The following is a 16,872-nucleotide window of genomic DNA, read 5'->3' as shown; positions in this document are numbered from 1 at the left end:
CTGTAAAGTCTGAAAATGAAAAATCAGAAGTTACAAAGAAATTAACTTCTGATAAACTAAAACAGGAAAAGACAGCTGAAGTGAACATAGGCTTAATGACAAAGAAACAGCTTAAACATAAGCTGAAAGATGTCAAGAATGCAAACAAGGTAAAATCACCTAGGAAAAATAGGAATGGAAAGGAAGGTGTGAATAAAAGCAATGATTATAAACCTGTTCTTGATGCTCCTAGGAAAACATGTCATAACTGTGGAAGTTCTAACCATCTGGCTTCTTTTTGCAGGAAGAATAAGAATATTAACTCCTTACCTTCAAAATCAGGAGTTAAGAGTCAGTCTGTTAGATACAAACCACAAAATCCTTGTTTTCATTGTGGTAGTTTATGACATTCCATTTATACTTGTAAGGAATATCATAGTTTGTACTATGATTATTATCAAATAAAACCTTCTTTGAAGAAAGTTTCCATTGTTCCTTCTAGTGTAAATTCTGATTCAAAGTCTGATAGTGTAAGTTCTGATAAGAAAAATGTTAACATAAACTCTGATGCTAAATCTGCTGCAAATGTTAACAAACTTAATAAGGCCAAAGGATCCAAGCAAGTCTGGGTCCTTAAAATTAATAATTAGTGGTATTTGTGATTGCAGGGCAACAGGAAAAATATTCTAGTTCTGGACAGTGGATGTTCAGGACATATGACTGGAAATAAGGCCCTGCTATCAGACTTTGTGGAGAAAGCTGGCCCAAGTGTTTCTTATGGAGATGGCAACATTGGAAAAACATTGGGATATGGCAATATCAATCTTGGAAATGTCATAATTAAACAAGTAGCTCTAGTCTCAGGACTTAAACACAACCTACTGAGTATAAGTCAAATCTGTGACAGAGGTTATCATGTTGATTTCTTTGAAGAACACTGTGAAATTGTGAGTAAATCTAAAGGCAAAGTTGTTCTGAAAGGATACAGGTGTGGTAACATTTATGAAGCTAAGCTTTCAACAAGTACTGATGGTTCTGCAATCTGTCTAATGAGTAGAGCATCAATTGAAGAAAGCTGGAATTGGCATAAGAAACTCTCTCATTTAAATTTCAACAATATAAATGAACTGGTCAAGAAAGATCTTGTGAGAGGATTGCCAAACACAGTATTTGCTCCTGATGGTCTTTGTGATTCATGTCAGAAAGCCAAACAAAGAAAATCTTCATTCAAGAGCAAGACTGAATCATCAATTCTTGAGCCTTATCATCTAATACATGTTGATCTATTTGGTCCAGTAAATGTCATGTCTATTGCAAAGAAGAAGTATGCGTTGGTCATAGTGGATGAGTTCACCAGATACACATGGGTGTATTTCTTGCATACAAAAAGTGAAACTGCATCAACCTTGATTGATCATATCAAACATCTGGATAAAATGGTCAAAGATTCTGTGAAAGTTTTAAGGAGTGATAATGGCACTGAGTTCAAGAATTTGATAATGGAAGAGTTCTACAAAAGCCATGGAATAAAGCAGGAATTTTCTGCTCCTGGAACTCCACAGCAAAATGGAGTTGTTGAAAGGAAGAATAGAACTCTCATTGAAGCTGCACATACAATGCTTGAAGAAGCAAAGCTTCCAACCTATTTCTGGGCTGAAGCAGTGCAGACTGCTTGTTTTACTCAAAATGCAACACTCATTAACAAGCATGGAAAAACACCATATGAGATGGTGAAGAAAAAGAAGCCAAATCTGAAATATTTTCATGTATTTGGATGCAAGTATTTTGTTCTCAAGACTCATCCTGAACAACTATCAAAGTTTGATCTAAAAGCTGATGAAGGAATCTTTGTTGGATATCCACTTTCCACAAAAGCCTTCAGAGTCTATAATTTGAGAACAAAAGTGGTCATGGAATCTATCAATGTCTCTTTTGATGACAAAAATATTACTGGTCTTGAAGATTTCATTGACCATGATCAGCTGAGATTTGAAAATGAAGACTCAAATTCTGATACAGAAAATCCTGATAGTCTAAGTCCTGATACTGTAAACTCTGATGGATTAAACTCTGATGTTATTGAAACTGTAGAGACTACGTCAAAGGAAGATGCACCTATGCAGGGGGAGCATACTCAAGATCCTACCACATCTCAAGAAATATCAGAACATACATCTGGCTCTTCAAGTTCTGATAAGCCAAGTTCTGATAGTGCTGAAAATCTAAATACTGAAGAATCCAACTCATAGAGCATAGTTTCAGGGGGAGCATCAGAAAATGAAAATGAAAATAGCATGGATCTTGGGGGAGCATCCAGTTCTAGAGAAAACCTTCCATCTGCAAGGAAGTGGACAAAATCACATACACCTGATTTGATAATTGGAAATCCTGATGCAGGTGTCAGAACTAGAACAGGTACTTCAAATGAATGTCTTTACAATTCTTTTCTCTCTCAGACTGAGCCAAAGAAAGTGGAAGAAGCTCTTCAAGATGTTGATTGGGTGCAAGCAATGCAGGAAGAGTTGAATGAATTTGAAAGAAACAAAGTCTGGACCCTAGTGCCAAGACCAAAGAATAGATCTGTTGTTGGAACAAAGTGGGTATTCAGAAAAAAAACTGACAGTGATGGTATAATTACAAGGAATAAGGCAAGCCTGGTTGCAAAAGGATATTCTCAACAAGAGGGAATTGATTATGATGAAACATTTGCACCAGTTGCTAGGTTAGAAGCCATAAGGATATTCTTGGCTTATGCTGCTCACAAAAAGTTTACTGTCTTTCAAATGGATGTGAAAAGTGCTTTTCTCAATGGAGAATTGGAGGAGGTATATGTTGAACAACCTCCAGGTTTTGTAGATACCAAACATCCAGATTATGTCTACAGGCTTGACAAAGCACTTTATGGACTTAAGCAAGCTCCTAGAGCATGATATGAGACTTTAGCTCAGTTTCTTCTGGAAAGTGGATTCAACCGAGGGACAATAGACAAAACACTGTTCTACCTCAACCATGGAAAGGACTTACTTCTGGTCCAGATATATGTTGATGATATCATTTTTGGATCTATAAATGACAAACTTTGCAAAAAGTTTGCCAAACTAATGCAGTCAAGATATCAGATGAGTATGATGGGGGAACTTAGCTATTTTCTGGGCCTTCAAGTCAAGCAGAATGAGGAAGGCGCTTTTATTTGTCCAACCAAGTACACCAGAAACTTGCTGAAAAAATTTGGAATGCAAGATTGTTCAAGTGCATCCACTCCAATGGCCACTGCGACAAAACTGGATAAGGATACCGGTAAATCAGTAGATATTACTGACTACAGAGGTATGATTGTCTCTCTACTCTATCTAACTTCTAGTAGACCTGATATCATGTATGCTACCTGTCTTTGTGCAAGATTTCAAACAGATCCAAGAGAACCTCACTTAACAGCTGTAAAAAGAATCTTTAAGTATCTTAAAGGAACAGCTGCTCTGGGATTATGGTATCCTAGAGAATCAGATTTTAAACTAATAGGTTACTCAGATGCAGATTTTGCAGGTTGTAAAATTGACAGGAAAAGCACAAGTGGAAGCTGCCAATTTCTTGGAGGTAGATTGGTTTCTTGGTACAGCAAGAAACAAAAGTCAATTTCCACATCAACTGCAGAAGCAGAGTATATTGCTGCAGGAAGCTGTTGTGCACAGATTCTTTGGATGAAGAATCAGTTACTGGATTATGGGTTAACATATTTCAAAATCCCTATTTACTGTGATAATCAAAGTGCTATTGTTATGACAGGTAATCCAGTTCAACACTCAATGACAAAGCACATCAGCATCAGGTACCACTTCATCAGGGAACATGTGGATGAAGGTACAGTGGAATTGCATTTTGTTCCCACAGATCAACAACTAGCAGATATCTTCACAAAACCACTGTGTGAAGCTACTTTTACAAGATTGGTAAATGAACTTGGAATGGTTTCAGGTTCTTTCTCTAAATCTGCTTAGTCTTGTTCTGTGTTATCACTTTATGCTTAGTATTTACAGAATTAATCTCATTGTGTATTATGTGCTTAATTGATAAATGTCTTTAAGTACTGACTGTTGTCTGATATATGTTTCTAAACTCTGATAAGTGATATGTCTGTTCAAGTACCTATTCAATCCTATGAGGATAACTGTGCTAGATACTGACCTAGTAGTCTTCAATAAACAAATGATTCCATGTAAGAAGTAATTATTTCAGTGGAAACCCTATGACACTAGCAAATTCTGATAATTGAGCTTAGTTAAGTTTACTTTTTATATCTTATTACTAAGTCACAAATTAGAATAATGCTACTCATCTGTTAAGTTCTGATACTAGTAAAACTGCTGAATGTACTAAGTGCTGATAAACCTCACTTATCAAAAGAAAAAACAAAAAGATCAAAGAATAAAATCAGGTACTCCTTTGAGATCTAGAGTAAAAATGTGGAAGGGACGACCCAAATGCATTGCTGGTATTAAGTAGATATGCATTAGAAAAGCAAAATATTTTCTTGGTGACTTTTCACACTCTATGATTACTGGAGAAATACTCTGATAATAGCATAAATTCTGATAAACAGTCGTGACTCACTTACACTGAGAAGCCACTGTAAAATAGAATTTCAAAAGATGCATAAAATTAGCACAAAACAGTTGAGGTGGACTCAAGCATGAACTCATTCATCAGTAGGTTTCAGGACAATGACAGCTCTTTAGCAAAATTTTAGTTATGCCTTATTTCTAAGATGTACTGAAGTGAATCAGACTTTACTCTTTGTCTGTTATTTAGCTTAATGCACACACTAATCACTCCATCTGAATGATGAAAATTTCTGTGGTGGTCTATGTTATTTTAGATAAACAGTCATTGTGTCATTATTGCACAAATTCTGAGGACAAGTTCTAGTTACACGTTCTGATGATTAAGTTCTGAAGTCTATAACTCAGAACTTGTATGAGGATTTACTAAGATGGGCATTCCTTTTTCGAGTTAAGAAATTATGTTCTGATGACTGTTAAGTTCTGGTATAGGTCTAAGTTATGATTTCTCAGTCTAATCCTTTACTTGGCTTATCTGTGAATAAAATTTGATAACAGTCTCAGTTCGAACTAGAATATGTTGAAGTGGAAGATTAATAGTCACTATGATTAGGATTAATGGTATTCGTACTTGAACAGTCCACTGTTTCTTGTTTCTTGTGCGGTTTAAACCATGATTCCTTTTTCCAATGAATGTTATTCTTTTTCAAAATCTAGGGAGAAGAGGTAGAATTAATTCTACCTGTCAGCATTCAATTTCTTTGCGTCTCCTGGCATTCTCTTGCCTATATAAGCAGCCACTTCACATCAGTCTTTCCATCAAATTATTCTCACACACTTATCTTCATACTTCTTCTTTCAAAAACATAATGGTCAGATACAACATATTTTTGAACTACCAAAACTTCAATATGGAGCTAAGTTGTGCCGAGTGGCAGCAGGAATGGCATGTCACAGCCATTCCTGAGGAGATATGGGACTCTGTCCCACAGGAGGTACTGACGCACCTTCTGTTCTTCCATATGGACTACCATCGCCATCTGGAGCGATTGGATGAGGAAAGGCTGGAAGCTCTCCGCCAGCAAGAGCGAATCATCCGACTCGCCATTCTGTTTGTCGAGAGTAGGAAGAAGAAGATGACTTAATCTCGTCTTCTTCCTGTTTTTCTTCATCATCAGCTTTGTCAGGCTTCTTAGCTAGGACTAAGGCTGTGGATGTTAGGATTAGAAGTTTAGGGAAAATCTTGTATAAGTATTGATGTAATTTCCATTTCATAAATGTATTATCTTGATATATTAATGAAAGTTGTTTTTCCTTCAAGATTTTGTCTCTGAGTTATTTTATCTTGTGTTGATAAATCCTGATTGATATTCTGATGACCATATAAAATTTTTTTTATATTAAGTTCTGATTCATTTTCAGCACTTACTTATCTAATTTATCTTGGTCATTTTCATGTGATGTATTTTCAGAATATCAATGATGCAGTGAAAAATAATTCAATCAGTGCTAACGGTTTAAATTTTGAATTAAAACTGTTTCTCTTGATAAATGGAACGGTTTTTCCTTGAAACTAGGCAACTGGGTAAGTAATGATTCCTATTTTCTCGAGCCCAGTAACTGTCCGTTATTACTGCATGTCTGACAGGTGTCCAACGATAATATTTTTGTTCAGAGTATAAGTACAACAGAGAGAAGATTTCTTTAATCTTTTATTTTCTTTATATTTTATCTCTCTCCTTACTTTTACTCTCCTTCTATTTCTTTCTTACGTTGTTTTTTCATACAGACATTATCTCAAACACCTAACAGGCATACTTGAATCTCATTTTTTTTCACATGGCACCAAAGGATTTAATCATTGATGGAGCTAAGTTTGTCCCCAACAACTATGCTGCATTTCTTGATCACACTGAAGCTCCATCTGAATTGCACTTTGTGCAAGATCTTCTTGCACATAGTGAGGTTGGGTATGCATTAACACAGCCTGAATTCTTTTCAAGCCAACAAGTTCTGAGGTTTTGGAGGACTGGACTTTTTGATGATGGTGGTCAACGTGGAACTCCCAGTATTATCTTCCAAGTGGGTGATTCATCCTTTGTAGTCACTCCTGGTACAGTACGCAGGGCTTTACATCTTCCAGAAGATTGTACTTTCTCAATTCCAGAGGACTCAGCCCTTCGGGAGTTAACGGCTGAATTGGGATATGAAAAGAGTCTGACGAAACTTGGACAGTTGAAACGGGCTAATATCAGAAGAGAATGGAGTTTCTTCTTTGATTGCATCACCAAAGCTTTTGGGAACAAATGTTCAAATTTTGATGCTATCACAATTCTGAGTCAGCACATAGGGTATGCTATTATTCATCAAACTCATTTTGATTTTGCAACTGGAATAATTGGTTTTATTGGGGATAGGATGACAGAGGATCGAGATGTTGTTTATTTTGCTAGATTCTGTCAACTTATTTACACTTACTGTACTGATGAACCTCATTTAGTCAGCACTCAAACCCCACCTTTTAAGGTTACAAAACGATACTTTAATGACCTGGTAAATGCTGATACTAAGAAAAAAGTGGTTAGACCATTACAGATTCCTAAGTCTGTAAAATAGATCCTGGTAAATGCTGATCCTGATACTTATAGATCTGTTTACTCTGATGTCCAACCAACTCCAAACACCCAAAATCCATCAACCTCAGTACCTACCTCTCATTCTACTCAACCTACCCTCAGAACATATCTCAAATCCTATCTCTCAACTTCACAGACTGCTCGACCTTCATCTTCAGCACCTACTGTGAAATCTTCATCTTCCAAGCCAAAGAGGACAAAGAATATTCCTCAAACATCTCAAAAGAGAAGGAGGATTGCATTGAGCGATGAATCTGATTCTGAGGAACCGGTTCCTGCTAGAGAACCTGCTGTTACTGAAGCTGAGAAAGAGGTTTCTCAGAAGGATTCTGAAATTGGGGGTTCTAGGCTTCTCAAGAGGCTTAGACGAATGATAGTTCCTGAAACTCCCAAGGAATCCAAATCAACAAGGAAGTACAAGAAACAGAGGGCACAAAGGCCAGTTTCAGATGATGAAGAGGAAGTAGATAAGGAAGGGGATCAGGAATCTCTGATCTCACAAGACAAGGAATTTGCTCCAGTCACTTCTTCTCCATCAACTCCATCTCAGGAAGCTGTATCTGACAAGGCTAACTCACCATCTGTGTCTCTTGTTGATCCATGCACAAGTGCTGATATTGATGTTCAACACTTGGTTGTGTCTGAAGTATTTCTCTTAGAAGCTCCAACATCAAATAATCCTTCCACAACACCTGTTACTGATGCTGTTCAAACTCCAGAGTTATCATCAACACCTTCTCTGCATCAAGATGCTGATGATCAGACTTTAGGTGAGCATCAGGATATGGCTGTTGATCATAACTTAGTATCAGATCAGCAATTAGAGGATACTGAAGCCTCTATTGCTACTCACACTGTTGTCTTATCAGAAGATATTGATTCTTTAAGTTCTGATGCTACAAATGCTGGAGATACTGGTGATGCTGCTCCAACTGTAGATGCTGATGAAGCAGGTCCTTCAGGACATACTCCTCAACAGACTCTTCCTAAGTCTGAACTGGTAAAGAAGTTTGTTACCGGGGCCGCACCAGTACCTTGGAGTGAAACTCCTGCCGGTCAGGAGTGGACTAAGGAATGAAACTCAGTTTCATGTGTTCCAACTGCAATACATCTTGCTGAGCACTTGACTAAAGCTGATGAAATGTTAAATTCTGATGATTTAAAAACCCAGCTTAGAGTCACTGCATTGAGTATTAAACATCTACATGGTCTTCATTCAACTACTCATGCAGAGCTACACAAGATTCAGGAGAACTTTATCAAACAAGAACAAGTTTGGAAAATTGATAAGAAAAAGTTCTTTCAACCTACCATTGACAGGATTGCTTATATTGAGAAAACTCAAGAGAAACAACAAGCTCAGATTGATGACATTCTGACAAATCAAGCTTCTCAGCAATCGCAACTTACTGAAATCCAATCCTCAGTGGAATTACTTATCTCTCTTTTACTACCTGCTGATGCCAAAAAGGGGGAGAAGGTAATTAAGTCCAAATGCAACACTAACAAGACACTGCAAGGAAAGGATGATGGAAATGATGATCAAGGATACTCTGGAATGGGTAGCGGTCATAGTCAAGGTAGAAGGTTTACATCAAGACAAGCTAGTCACAAGACAAGTTCTGATACTGGGAAAAGAATAAGTTCTGCTGCTGGTAAAAGGATAAGTTTTGATGAACTTCTAGATCTTGATGAGGAAATGTCAAGACAGTTATTTCTTCAAGAAAATCCAGGAATGGACTTGGAAAGTTTAAAGGAAGAAGAAGCCAGACTTAAATCAGAGAAAGTCACATCTAAATCTGAAGCTTCTGGTAAAAAGTCACTTCCAAAACTCAAAGGCATTGTGATCAAAGAAAGGACACATACTGAAGCAACGTTGGCTAGATCACAACCACAGATAGATCCAAGATCCAAGGGTAAAGAAAAAGTTGGTGAACCTATCAAGGTTTATGTACCTCCTGAGGAAGAAGAAATTACTGATGAAAAAGATGATCTTGCTCTGACTTCAAGAAAAGTTCTTAAAATAACCTCTGACATGGCTCAAGTTGTTCAGAGTCAAGAAATTGTAAGTTCTGATATTCAGAAGAAGCAAGTAACCTCTGACAGAGCTCAAGTTAACTTGATATCAGAAAATAGATCAAAGACACTCCTACCGGGATTCACTAAAGCAAAACAGACTCAATCTTTGAAGACTACTGCAAGTGGTTTTGAAGCAAGAGTAGTTACTGGAAAGGAAGCTAGAGATAAAACTGGATTGGGAAGTGCTGAAGAAAGAAGAGTACACAACACTACCAATGATCCAACTTCCTTGAGTGAACCAGGTATTGGAGCAACTCCTGAGAGATTGAATCAACTGGAATCTGTACAGATGGTTTACCATACCTACTTGAAAGAATACATCATGTTGTATTTCATGACAGATGGTAGGGTTTATCATATAAGACAAAATGCCATTCCATTGAAGTATTTTGAAGAATTAGAGCATGTACTTTTCTTACTTCAAGTGGATGACAGAATAACAGAGACTGCTGCAAACTACTTAAAAGAATAGATTCAGAGACAGAAAAGGCTTTATTCTGTTAAGTCTGACAACATATATGTTCCAAAGTACAGAGATCACAATGGTGATATTGTTGATATGAAGCCTAATACTGCACAGATCAGAACATATCTTGGTATTAAGGGACTTGAATTCAATCTAGAGTTTGACAAAGCTTATGTCATAAGACTAGATCAGGAGTTGAGAAAAGCAAAGATCAATGATCTCAGAGCTGCAATCTTTCAAACTGGTGAAGATACTGCAGAGCTTAAAGATGTCAAAAGGAGAATGATTGATGAACTCAGATATGCTGAGAAATGTTTGTTGAAAAACTATCTCAGAACAACTCCTGACATCAGAGAGATCAGAAAATGATGAAGCCAAGTCGAAGATCTACAACTGCTTAAATTCTGATATTTATACAGACTGAAGTTGTTATCAGAAGTTGAAATTGGTAAAAGTTTTAAGGACTGTAAGTTGTAGTTATCTAGTCTAATTCTCATGCATTTGTACTTAATGTTTTTGACATCATCAAATATCTGTTAAACTTGTATATTATGTTAATTTACAAGTTGGGGGAGATTGTTAGATATATTTGATAATGTCATGGCTAATATGTTTTATGTTTAGCTTTCAGATCTTACTTGAACAGAATAAATCAGTACTTAACTGTTGATCAGTACTTATACTGGAAGTCAGGACTTAAGGATATCAGTACATATGTTATCAGGAGATAATTGTCAGAAGATAGATATCAGAACTTAAGTGCTGAAGGACAATCAGATAAGGACAGTAGCTGATTAAAGGAAAGAAGATCAAGATAAACATAAGAAGAGATATGCATGAAGAAGGAATTCTGTAAAGAATGGAATACTTGGAAGAAAAGATATCTGATTGATATATTTTAGGAAGCAAAATTATATTCCATATCAATTAGCGATTATCTTATAACTGTGTAGTATATAAACACAAATATAGGGTTTACACTATAAGTGTTATCATTATTAGAGAAGATTATTCATTATAACCCTAACAGCTCTTGTGATATTTGTTCATCACTGAGAGGTAACAGTTCCATACTGTAACATAATTTATTGTTTCAATAAAGTTTGTTTTCTGTTACTTAAGTTCTTAAAGTTCGATTTGAGTGTACTATACACTGTATTCACCCCTTCTACAGTGTGTGACCTAACATCACTATCTTTACTCTGAAAATAAAAAAAATGCTCTTAAAATAACATTTCCTATTTTTCTATTCTAAAAGCCAAAAATGGGTTCCTAAAATTCCCAAATTATTACAAGTATAATTGAACAAAAGAAGAACAAAAAACTCGGAGAAGAATTAAACCCAATCCCAAAGAAACGTGGTCTGGTCTAATAGTACGTGATATCGGATAAGAACAAGCAAAACTTGACAGCTGTCCTCTTTATCAATTTAAATTGAAATAAAAATAAATGATAAAACAGTTTAAACAGATAGAAAGATAATATCAACACGACTCAACTACAACTATACTTGCACAATTTTGTATCAACACAAAACAAGAACAACACCGTCTCTTTTAATTCTCCTCTTTTTACAGGTATTTTTTGTATTTTTTAATTTTTTGTTTTACAAGTTGTGTTTATATGTTGTGTGTGTATGTGTTGTGTAGATCTGAGATTATTTTGCTTTTTCGTTGATGTTTGTAGTGGAATTGTGAAATTATAGTTGTTCGACTTCGTAATTACTTGTTTAAGATGTTTTCTATGATACGAGAGAGAGAGAGAGGGAGAGAGATGAGATGCCACAGAGGGAGAGAGAAGAGAGAGAGATTTGTGTTGAAGTGTTTGTGTGGTTTTAAACTATGTTATGAGCGAGATCTTGCGAAGATTGTTTGTTATGCGTAATTAATTTCGTTTCAGAATGTTAGGGTATCAGGAATTAATTTTTGAGTTAATTATGTGTAATTAATTAATATCACTTTATTTTAAATACTCCTATTATTAGGAACTTAATTGAACTGCTGTTAATAGGGTAATAGAATTTAATTTGTACAAGTATCAGGAATTAATTATTGGCTCGATAATGTGTATTTAATTAACATTGCTCCATTATACTATTAGTAGGACTTAATTGAACTGCTATTAATTGTGTAATGGAATTCAATTTATACAAGATTTTGTGTTGTTGAAACTCATGATTACGAGAACTTGGTGCACTTGCTGTATGTATATGTGTGATGTGTGTGTATATTAACTTCACAATTTAAGGATTAGAGTTACATTTTTTAGGTGCCTAATGTGAACTGTTAGGTTTTCTTTTTGAAGTGGATAGAATGTTTGAGGTGTTTTAGATTGGATATGTTGTCGAACGTTGATCTATGGTATTGTGTTGCAGTAGTGCACTTGATGACTTGATTCATTTTGTAGTGGCATCATAAGTTTTAGCGTGATTAATATCAGTTGTTATGTCCATTTACGTATTAATTAATATATAATAAAATTAATTTGGTATAAGATCTTGTATTCTGTTTGACATGTTATGGTCCGAAGTACAAGAACTCATTGCACATGTTCCGTCATGTTCCTGAGTTTTTTAAGTAAAAACATATCTATTGCATTGTTTGATATTTATAATAAGCCTAAGTGATGGCTGTGTTTTACAAACTACCCGTCTAGTACGGTGGATGTAGTGCCAATCTTACGCCATATTTTATGTGACTTTGGATGATAATTGAGCCTTTGTTTTGCTGCAGGAACTCGGAATTTGTGCAGGCAGGTGCAAGATAAATTAAAGCATTTTTTTGTTGTCTACAATGAAGTACCTGGAATACACTCCTCTTGATCGGTAATCTTAACACTTTTGCTCTATTACATATATTTAAAAAAAATCCCCTTAACCATGCACATTCTTAACTATGATTTACAGTAATTTATTTACTCAAAATTCTGTAGACATGTTTGGGCATTAATATGGTTTGTGTATTCTAGTATCAATGACTTTTTGAGTCGAGTAAACCTTGGAGAGCGTACCATCAAGGGCTGTCTTGAAGCTTACTCTTGTGAGTGAATCATATGCCTTTTTGTGACAAGAATTTATGCTATTAATCTGGATTGAAGGAGATAAAAATGAAGTTTATTCTTTTCATAGGCAAGCATACTGGATCAGATAAGAAGCTATCCTTCAGTTTGGAGAACGAGGTAAATAGATCTCTTGAAGTCATGCATATTTTCTTTCTCTTCTATACCTTTCAACCAATATTTTTGTCTTATTAAACTTGTATTATATTATGTATCAAGACAGTTCTTCCTTTATGAGCCAGCGTTGTTGAATGCTGATTATAATGTGTGTGTGTGTATTGTTATCACTTGTGTCTTCAGAGTTGCATAATATTTTATTTGCAGTTTTCCATATATTTAAGGTTCCTAAACTAGCTATTCCTCGTGTATTTGTTAATGTTGTAGATTCTAGATTACCTTGGGCAATCTTCTGATACTGACTCTTCCTCTCCGGTCGAATATTTGACTTGTAGATCCAGGTGATAACCATACTAATGCGTCTTTGAACTGCATTCACTTTTCTTTGTTTTGTAACTCTCTTTACTATTTTGTCCAGCCGGAAGATGTTGATTTACCTTATTCTTACACTCTATCACATGTATCCGGATTACGACTTCAGGTAACTGTACTTTACAAATGTTAAGGGGGGGATTATGGGTAATGCCACTGTCAGCTTCGTGGCGACATGGCAACCTGCTATATAATCCACCCCTAATTATGTTGGGAGTGTTGTCAAATGGTTTGACAGACAGTTTTTTGAACTGTTGCTCTTATAAGAGCTGAGAGTTCAAGTCTCTCCATTTCCCGAACTATCCAAAGTTGGTGCATGTATACTTATGTTTAATACTACCAAATGGTATGCTATTATAAGAGAATGGGTCATGAATTTTTTTGCTCTTTTTCACAACATCGTGGACATATTTTGCGGTTTGCCAGTGCAGTGAAAGCTCACCAGTTCTTCACAGAGGAAACTTGGGACAATTTTAAGCAGGTCTTTGAGGTCTACATGCTTGATGCAGCCAAGGTACTGCTATCTCTCTCCCTCCCCTTCTCTCTCTCTGTTCCTCTCCCTACCCCCCTGCTCTAGTATACACTTTAAAATTCCTTTCCCGATTCTCGAATTTATATTATCTGTTTTCCTATACAATTCGGAAAAGTTATGGTTCAGCACCAATTTTCATTATGAAGTAGTAGTCTATAACCTCTTAGGCTGTTTGGTACTCGGTTTTCGCCAACATAATACACTGAAGAGAGAAGAAAAATATCAAAAGATTATTAGGCGACTGCTTACAATGTTTAAAGTTTTGCTTATACTCTTTTTTTGTGGTTACAGGACTGGGCTGAGGAAAATGAGGGCAGTTCTTTGCTGGCTACCTTGTACAAGGCTTTAGATGAGGTGAGGTTACCTAACAGAAAGTTAGAACTTACAAACATTTGAGACATCTGTTCATTGACATGAATTCTTACAGGTGGTGAAACTAGAAGAATGCGAAATCTACAGTTTCAATCCAGATTCTGATGCCGATTCATTTCTAGAAAGCGGGGCCATGTATGAATCGTATCATTAATACCTCATCTACCAGTAACCTGACCACCATTGTAACTGTTTTATGTTTAACTTTTTCAGATGGGCATTCACATTCTTCTTTTATAATAGAAAACTTAAGCGTGTTGTTAGCTTCCGATTTAGCTGTATAAGGTAATTTCAATATTTCCTTTACTAATTGAACAAATAGGGTTTGATATATGATCCTTGTGCCCTTTAATTTTGACAGCAACTTGGTTGATGAGGGTTTTCTGATGGACGATATGTGCGGCTTTGAGGAAGATGGGGAAATATTTGATGACATGGACATGTGAGAGTTCAAATACTGACTAATGTTAATACTGTAGAGAGCCATGTAGACTTAGTTGCCCTACCAGTCTACGTGTAACTGGAACAGCTGGGTTGCAAACACTTGTTTGCTTCTGATGGAACTTGTACATGTTAATGATAATGCTTTCAGTTGGGATTTAGACCATTAACAAACTGCGGTACCATTCTATGCTTCTGTACTGTCCTTGTAGTTGTTTAGTGTTCCAGTTGTATATTTTCTAGAATCTTCTCTAAAAATCCAGTGTTACAGGTTCCTTTTTATCTTATACTTTGCTATATAGTTCACTATTCAGCTTTATTGTTATCTACATATTTGCACTAATTGTGACTAAAATGAGACATCGGGCTGGAGGGAACCTGAATCTGTCAAAGAAATATTCACATATGACATTAAGGAGGTTTTGGATGAGTGCCATGAATTGATAGTATCATGAGGAAATGACATGTCTATCCTTTGTATATCGACATATATGTTTGTAATAATAAATCTTTGGTATTTGAAGGATGTCTCTGAAGTGTTATGTCGTTAATGATTAGATGGCAGTTAAATTAGATGGGGTCTAAACAGGGGTGTGCAGTTCTCTTCTATAAGTTACAGACTGTGACGGTGTTTTTGAAGAAAAATTCAGAAGCACAAGGCTTGTGCTGGTAATGCATATGTAAAGTAGTATTCAGTAATTCTTTTCTACACCACGGCTCTCTTCAATCACCTAGAGCAACTATAGCGTGTACACCATTGGTGATGAGTTGCAACCTGTCGTTTCAAAGGTTGTAACTGTACAAAATTCAGGTGCTTATGAAGGGTTTTAGTAGATTAAATGATTTATTGTGGGGAATATCATCTACTTTTAAAAATGTTATTTGTTACCTCTGTGTATCCTGATGTTATAGAACTAATGTGGAGAGACCTCTCCTGGTGTATGCATCTTGAAAGAATATCGCAATTGTGGGCACCTATGTACTAGATTATATACAAGTTGTGTTTTCTGTTGTAGGATCATAAACATACACGCTTTTGTACTAAAATGAAAATACAAAATCTCTTTCCACTGAAATCTTTTTATGCATAAACGAGAAAGTATGAATGTAACTGTCGCAGTTAGTTATCTGTGAGATCGACAGTCGCCTGGAATTTGAGCTTTGTGTTATATAGTGCTGTTTATGATTGTATTAGGGTACAGACCAAAGTTTTGCCTGGCAGCCCTTGGAAAACATTTTGAATTTTTGCTCTGCTCCTCTGTAATAGTATCCAACATGGGCTTTCTAGACCTTGACACTGATAACCTATGCTTAAACTCCCCCGAGTAGAACCCCTCGTTTTCTTCAAAGCTAATTTTCAATCCTTCAACTTCACTTTTTTGCAATGCAGCTTGTGTAGAATCTGGCAAAACCCTCACCTTGTTGGTAGTAGCTGTAGGGTTAGCAACCATAAAAAGCACATCCAAATCATCTCCTTTGACAACCGACTTCAGCCTCTTCATCGGAAAGACAATATAGATGTTACCAAACTCCAAATCTTCATCGGCTGAGAGAGCTGTAAATCTTCTACCAACATTCAATGCCTTTGTGTTGGCAAGAAACGAGCCAGGGGACTCGAGCATGAGCTCAGCTGCCTTCACTGGACGGCGAAACTGACGCACTTCACCGCCAGGAAATATGACCTTGGAAGCTTTGGATGTAGCTGAGATTCGTGAACTGCACAAGGAAGCATGGTTTCCCATAGTATCCTTGATTGATTGAAATGAAAAATATTGCTCTAGTTTTAATAGAGGTGGAATGGTGTTCATGATATATTATAAACACCACATATATAGTGACTAGATTGTCATTTTCAATATTATTATTATTATTAATTTATGGTAGGATGAAGAACAAAGTTGGGAGTGTTGAGTATATAATTACAGTAAGGTGTGGGAGAAGGCGACGAATGTTTTAATTTAATAGTCGTATCTCTTGTAGGTGATATTTAGGAGTCAATTAAAAACTAGTATGGCATGAATATGACATGCGCTTACGTATAAAGGTGAGAATATTAACGTGTTTCCAGTATTGATTAATCTTCGAGCAAGAAAACGTAAAAGTAGATTAATTATTATTACTTTCGCATTCAAAGTGCAGTATTGGTAATCTTTCTTGATGTTGAGGTTCGGCTTGCAACTTGCCAGATTGATCACCAAAAAGAAGACAGATTTAGGGTCTTTTTGGGTTATATAGTCTACCAAGGATGCATTGGTTGATAAATTT

The 16,872-nt window shown here is 36.0% G+C and overlaps 2 protein-coding genes across 3 annotated transcripts; one reads left to right on the top strand and one right to left on the bottom strand.

The window, feature by feature from the left end:
• Window positions 1-11,138: 11,138 nt before the first annotated feature.
• Window positions 11,139-14,926, top strand: LOC141674257 (uncharacterized). Of its 2 annotated transcripts, none has more exons than XM_074480979.1 (11): window positions 11,139-11,293; window positions 12,449-12,540; window positions 12,648-12,754; window positions 12,844-12,893; window positions 13,158-13,231; window positions 13,309-13,371; window positions 13,689-13,776; window positions 14,086-14,148; window positions 14,222-14,301; window positions 14,380-14,451; window positions 14,528-14,926. In XM_074480979.1, the coding sequence occupies exons 2-11, from the start codon at window positions 12,509-12,511 to the stop codon at window positions 14,610-14,612; spliced, it is 714 nt and encodes a 237-aa protein (XP_074337080.1). In that variant the 5' UTR covers window positions 11,139-11,293; window positions 12,449-12,508; the 3' UTR covers window positions 14,613-14,926. The 2 variants fall into 2 exon arrangements, with proteins under 2 accessions (XP_074337080.1, XP_074337086.1); XM_074480985.1 differs by having other exon boundaries at window positions 11,140-11,293; window positions 12,684-12,754.
• An 847-nt stretch (window positions 14,927-15,773) lies between these two features.
• On the bottom strand, window positions 15,774-16,349 carry LOC141714116 (uncharacterized). Its single transcript, XM_074517655.1, has one exon. The coding sequence runs from the start codon at window positions 16,347-16,349 to the stop codon at window positions 15,774-15,776; it is 576 nt and encodes a 191-aa protein (XP_074373756.1).
• Between the last annotated feature and the right edge of the window lie 523 nt (window positions 16,350-16,872).

The sequence above is a fragment of the Apium graveolens genome, chromosome 1, assembly GCF_009905375.1.
Source record: "Apium graveolens cultivar Ventura chromosome 1, ASM990537v1, whole genome shotgun sequence".
In the NCBI taxonomy this organism is placed as follows: domain Eukaryota; kingdom Viridiplantae; phylum Streptophyta; class Magnoliopsida; order Apiales; family Apiaceae; genus Apium; species Apium graveolens.
The sequence above is the reverse complement of the archived record's forward strand: the minus strand, read 5'-3'. Positions and strand labels throughout refer to the sequence as shown.

Bases quoted from the DNA above. Each gene is read 5' to 3' on its own strand.
- LOC141674257 (XM_074480979.1), top strand. From the start codon at position 12,509: ATGAAGTACCTGGAATACACTCCTCTTGATCG. The intron at 12,541-12,647 runs GTAATCTTAACA...AAAATTCTGTAG, and splicing joins GAATACACTCCTCTTGATCG to ACATGTTTGGGCATTAATAT. The intron at 14,149-14,221 runs GTGAGGTTACCT...GAATTCTTACAG, and splicing joins TGTACAAGGCTTTAGATGAG to GTGGTGAAACTAGAAGAATG.
- LOC141714116 (XM_074517655.1), bottom strand. From the start codon at position 16,349: ATGGGAAACCATGCTTCCTTGTGCAGTTCACGAATCTCAGCTACATCC.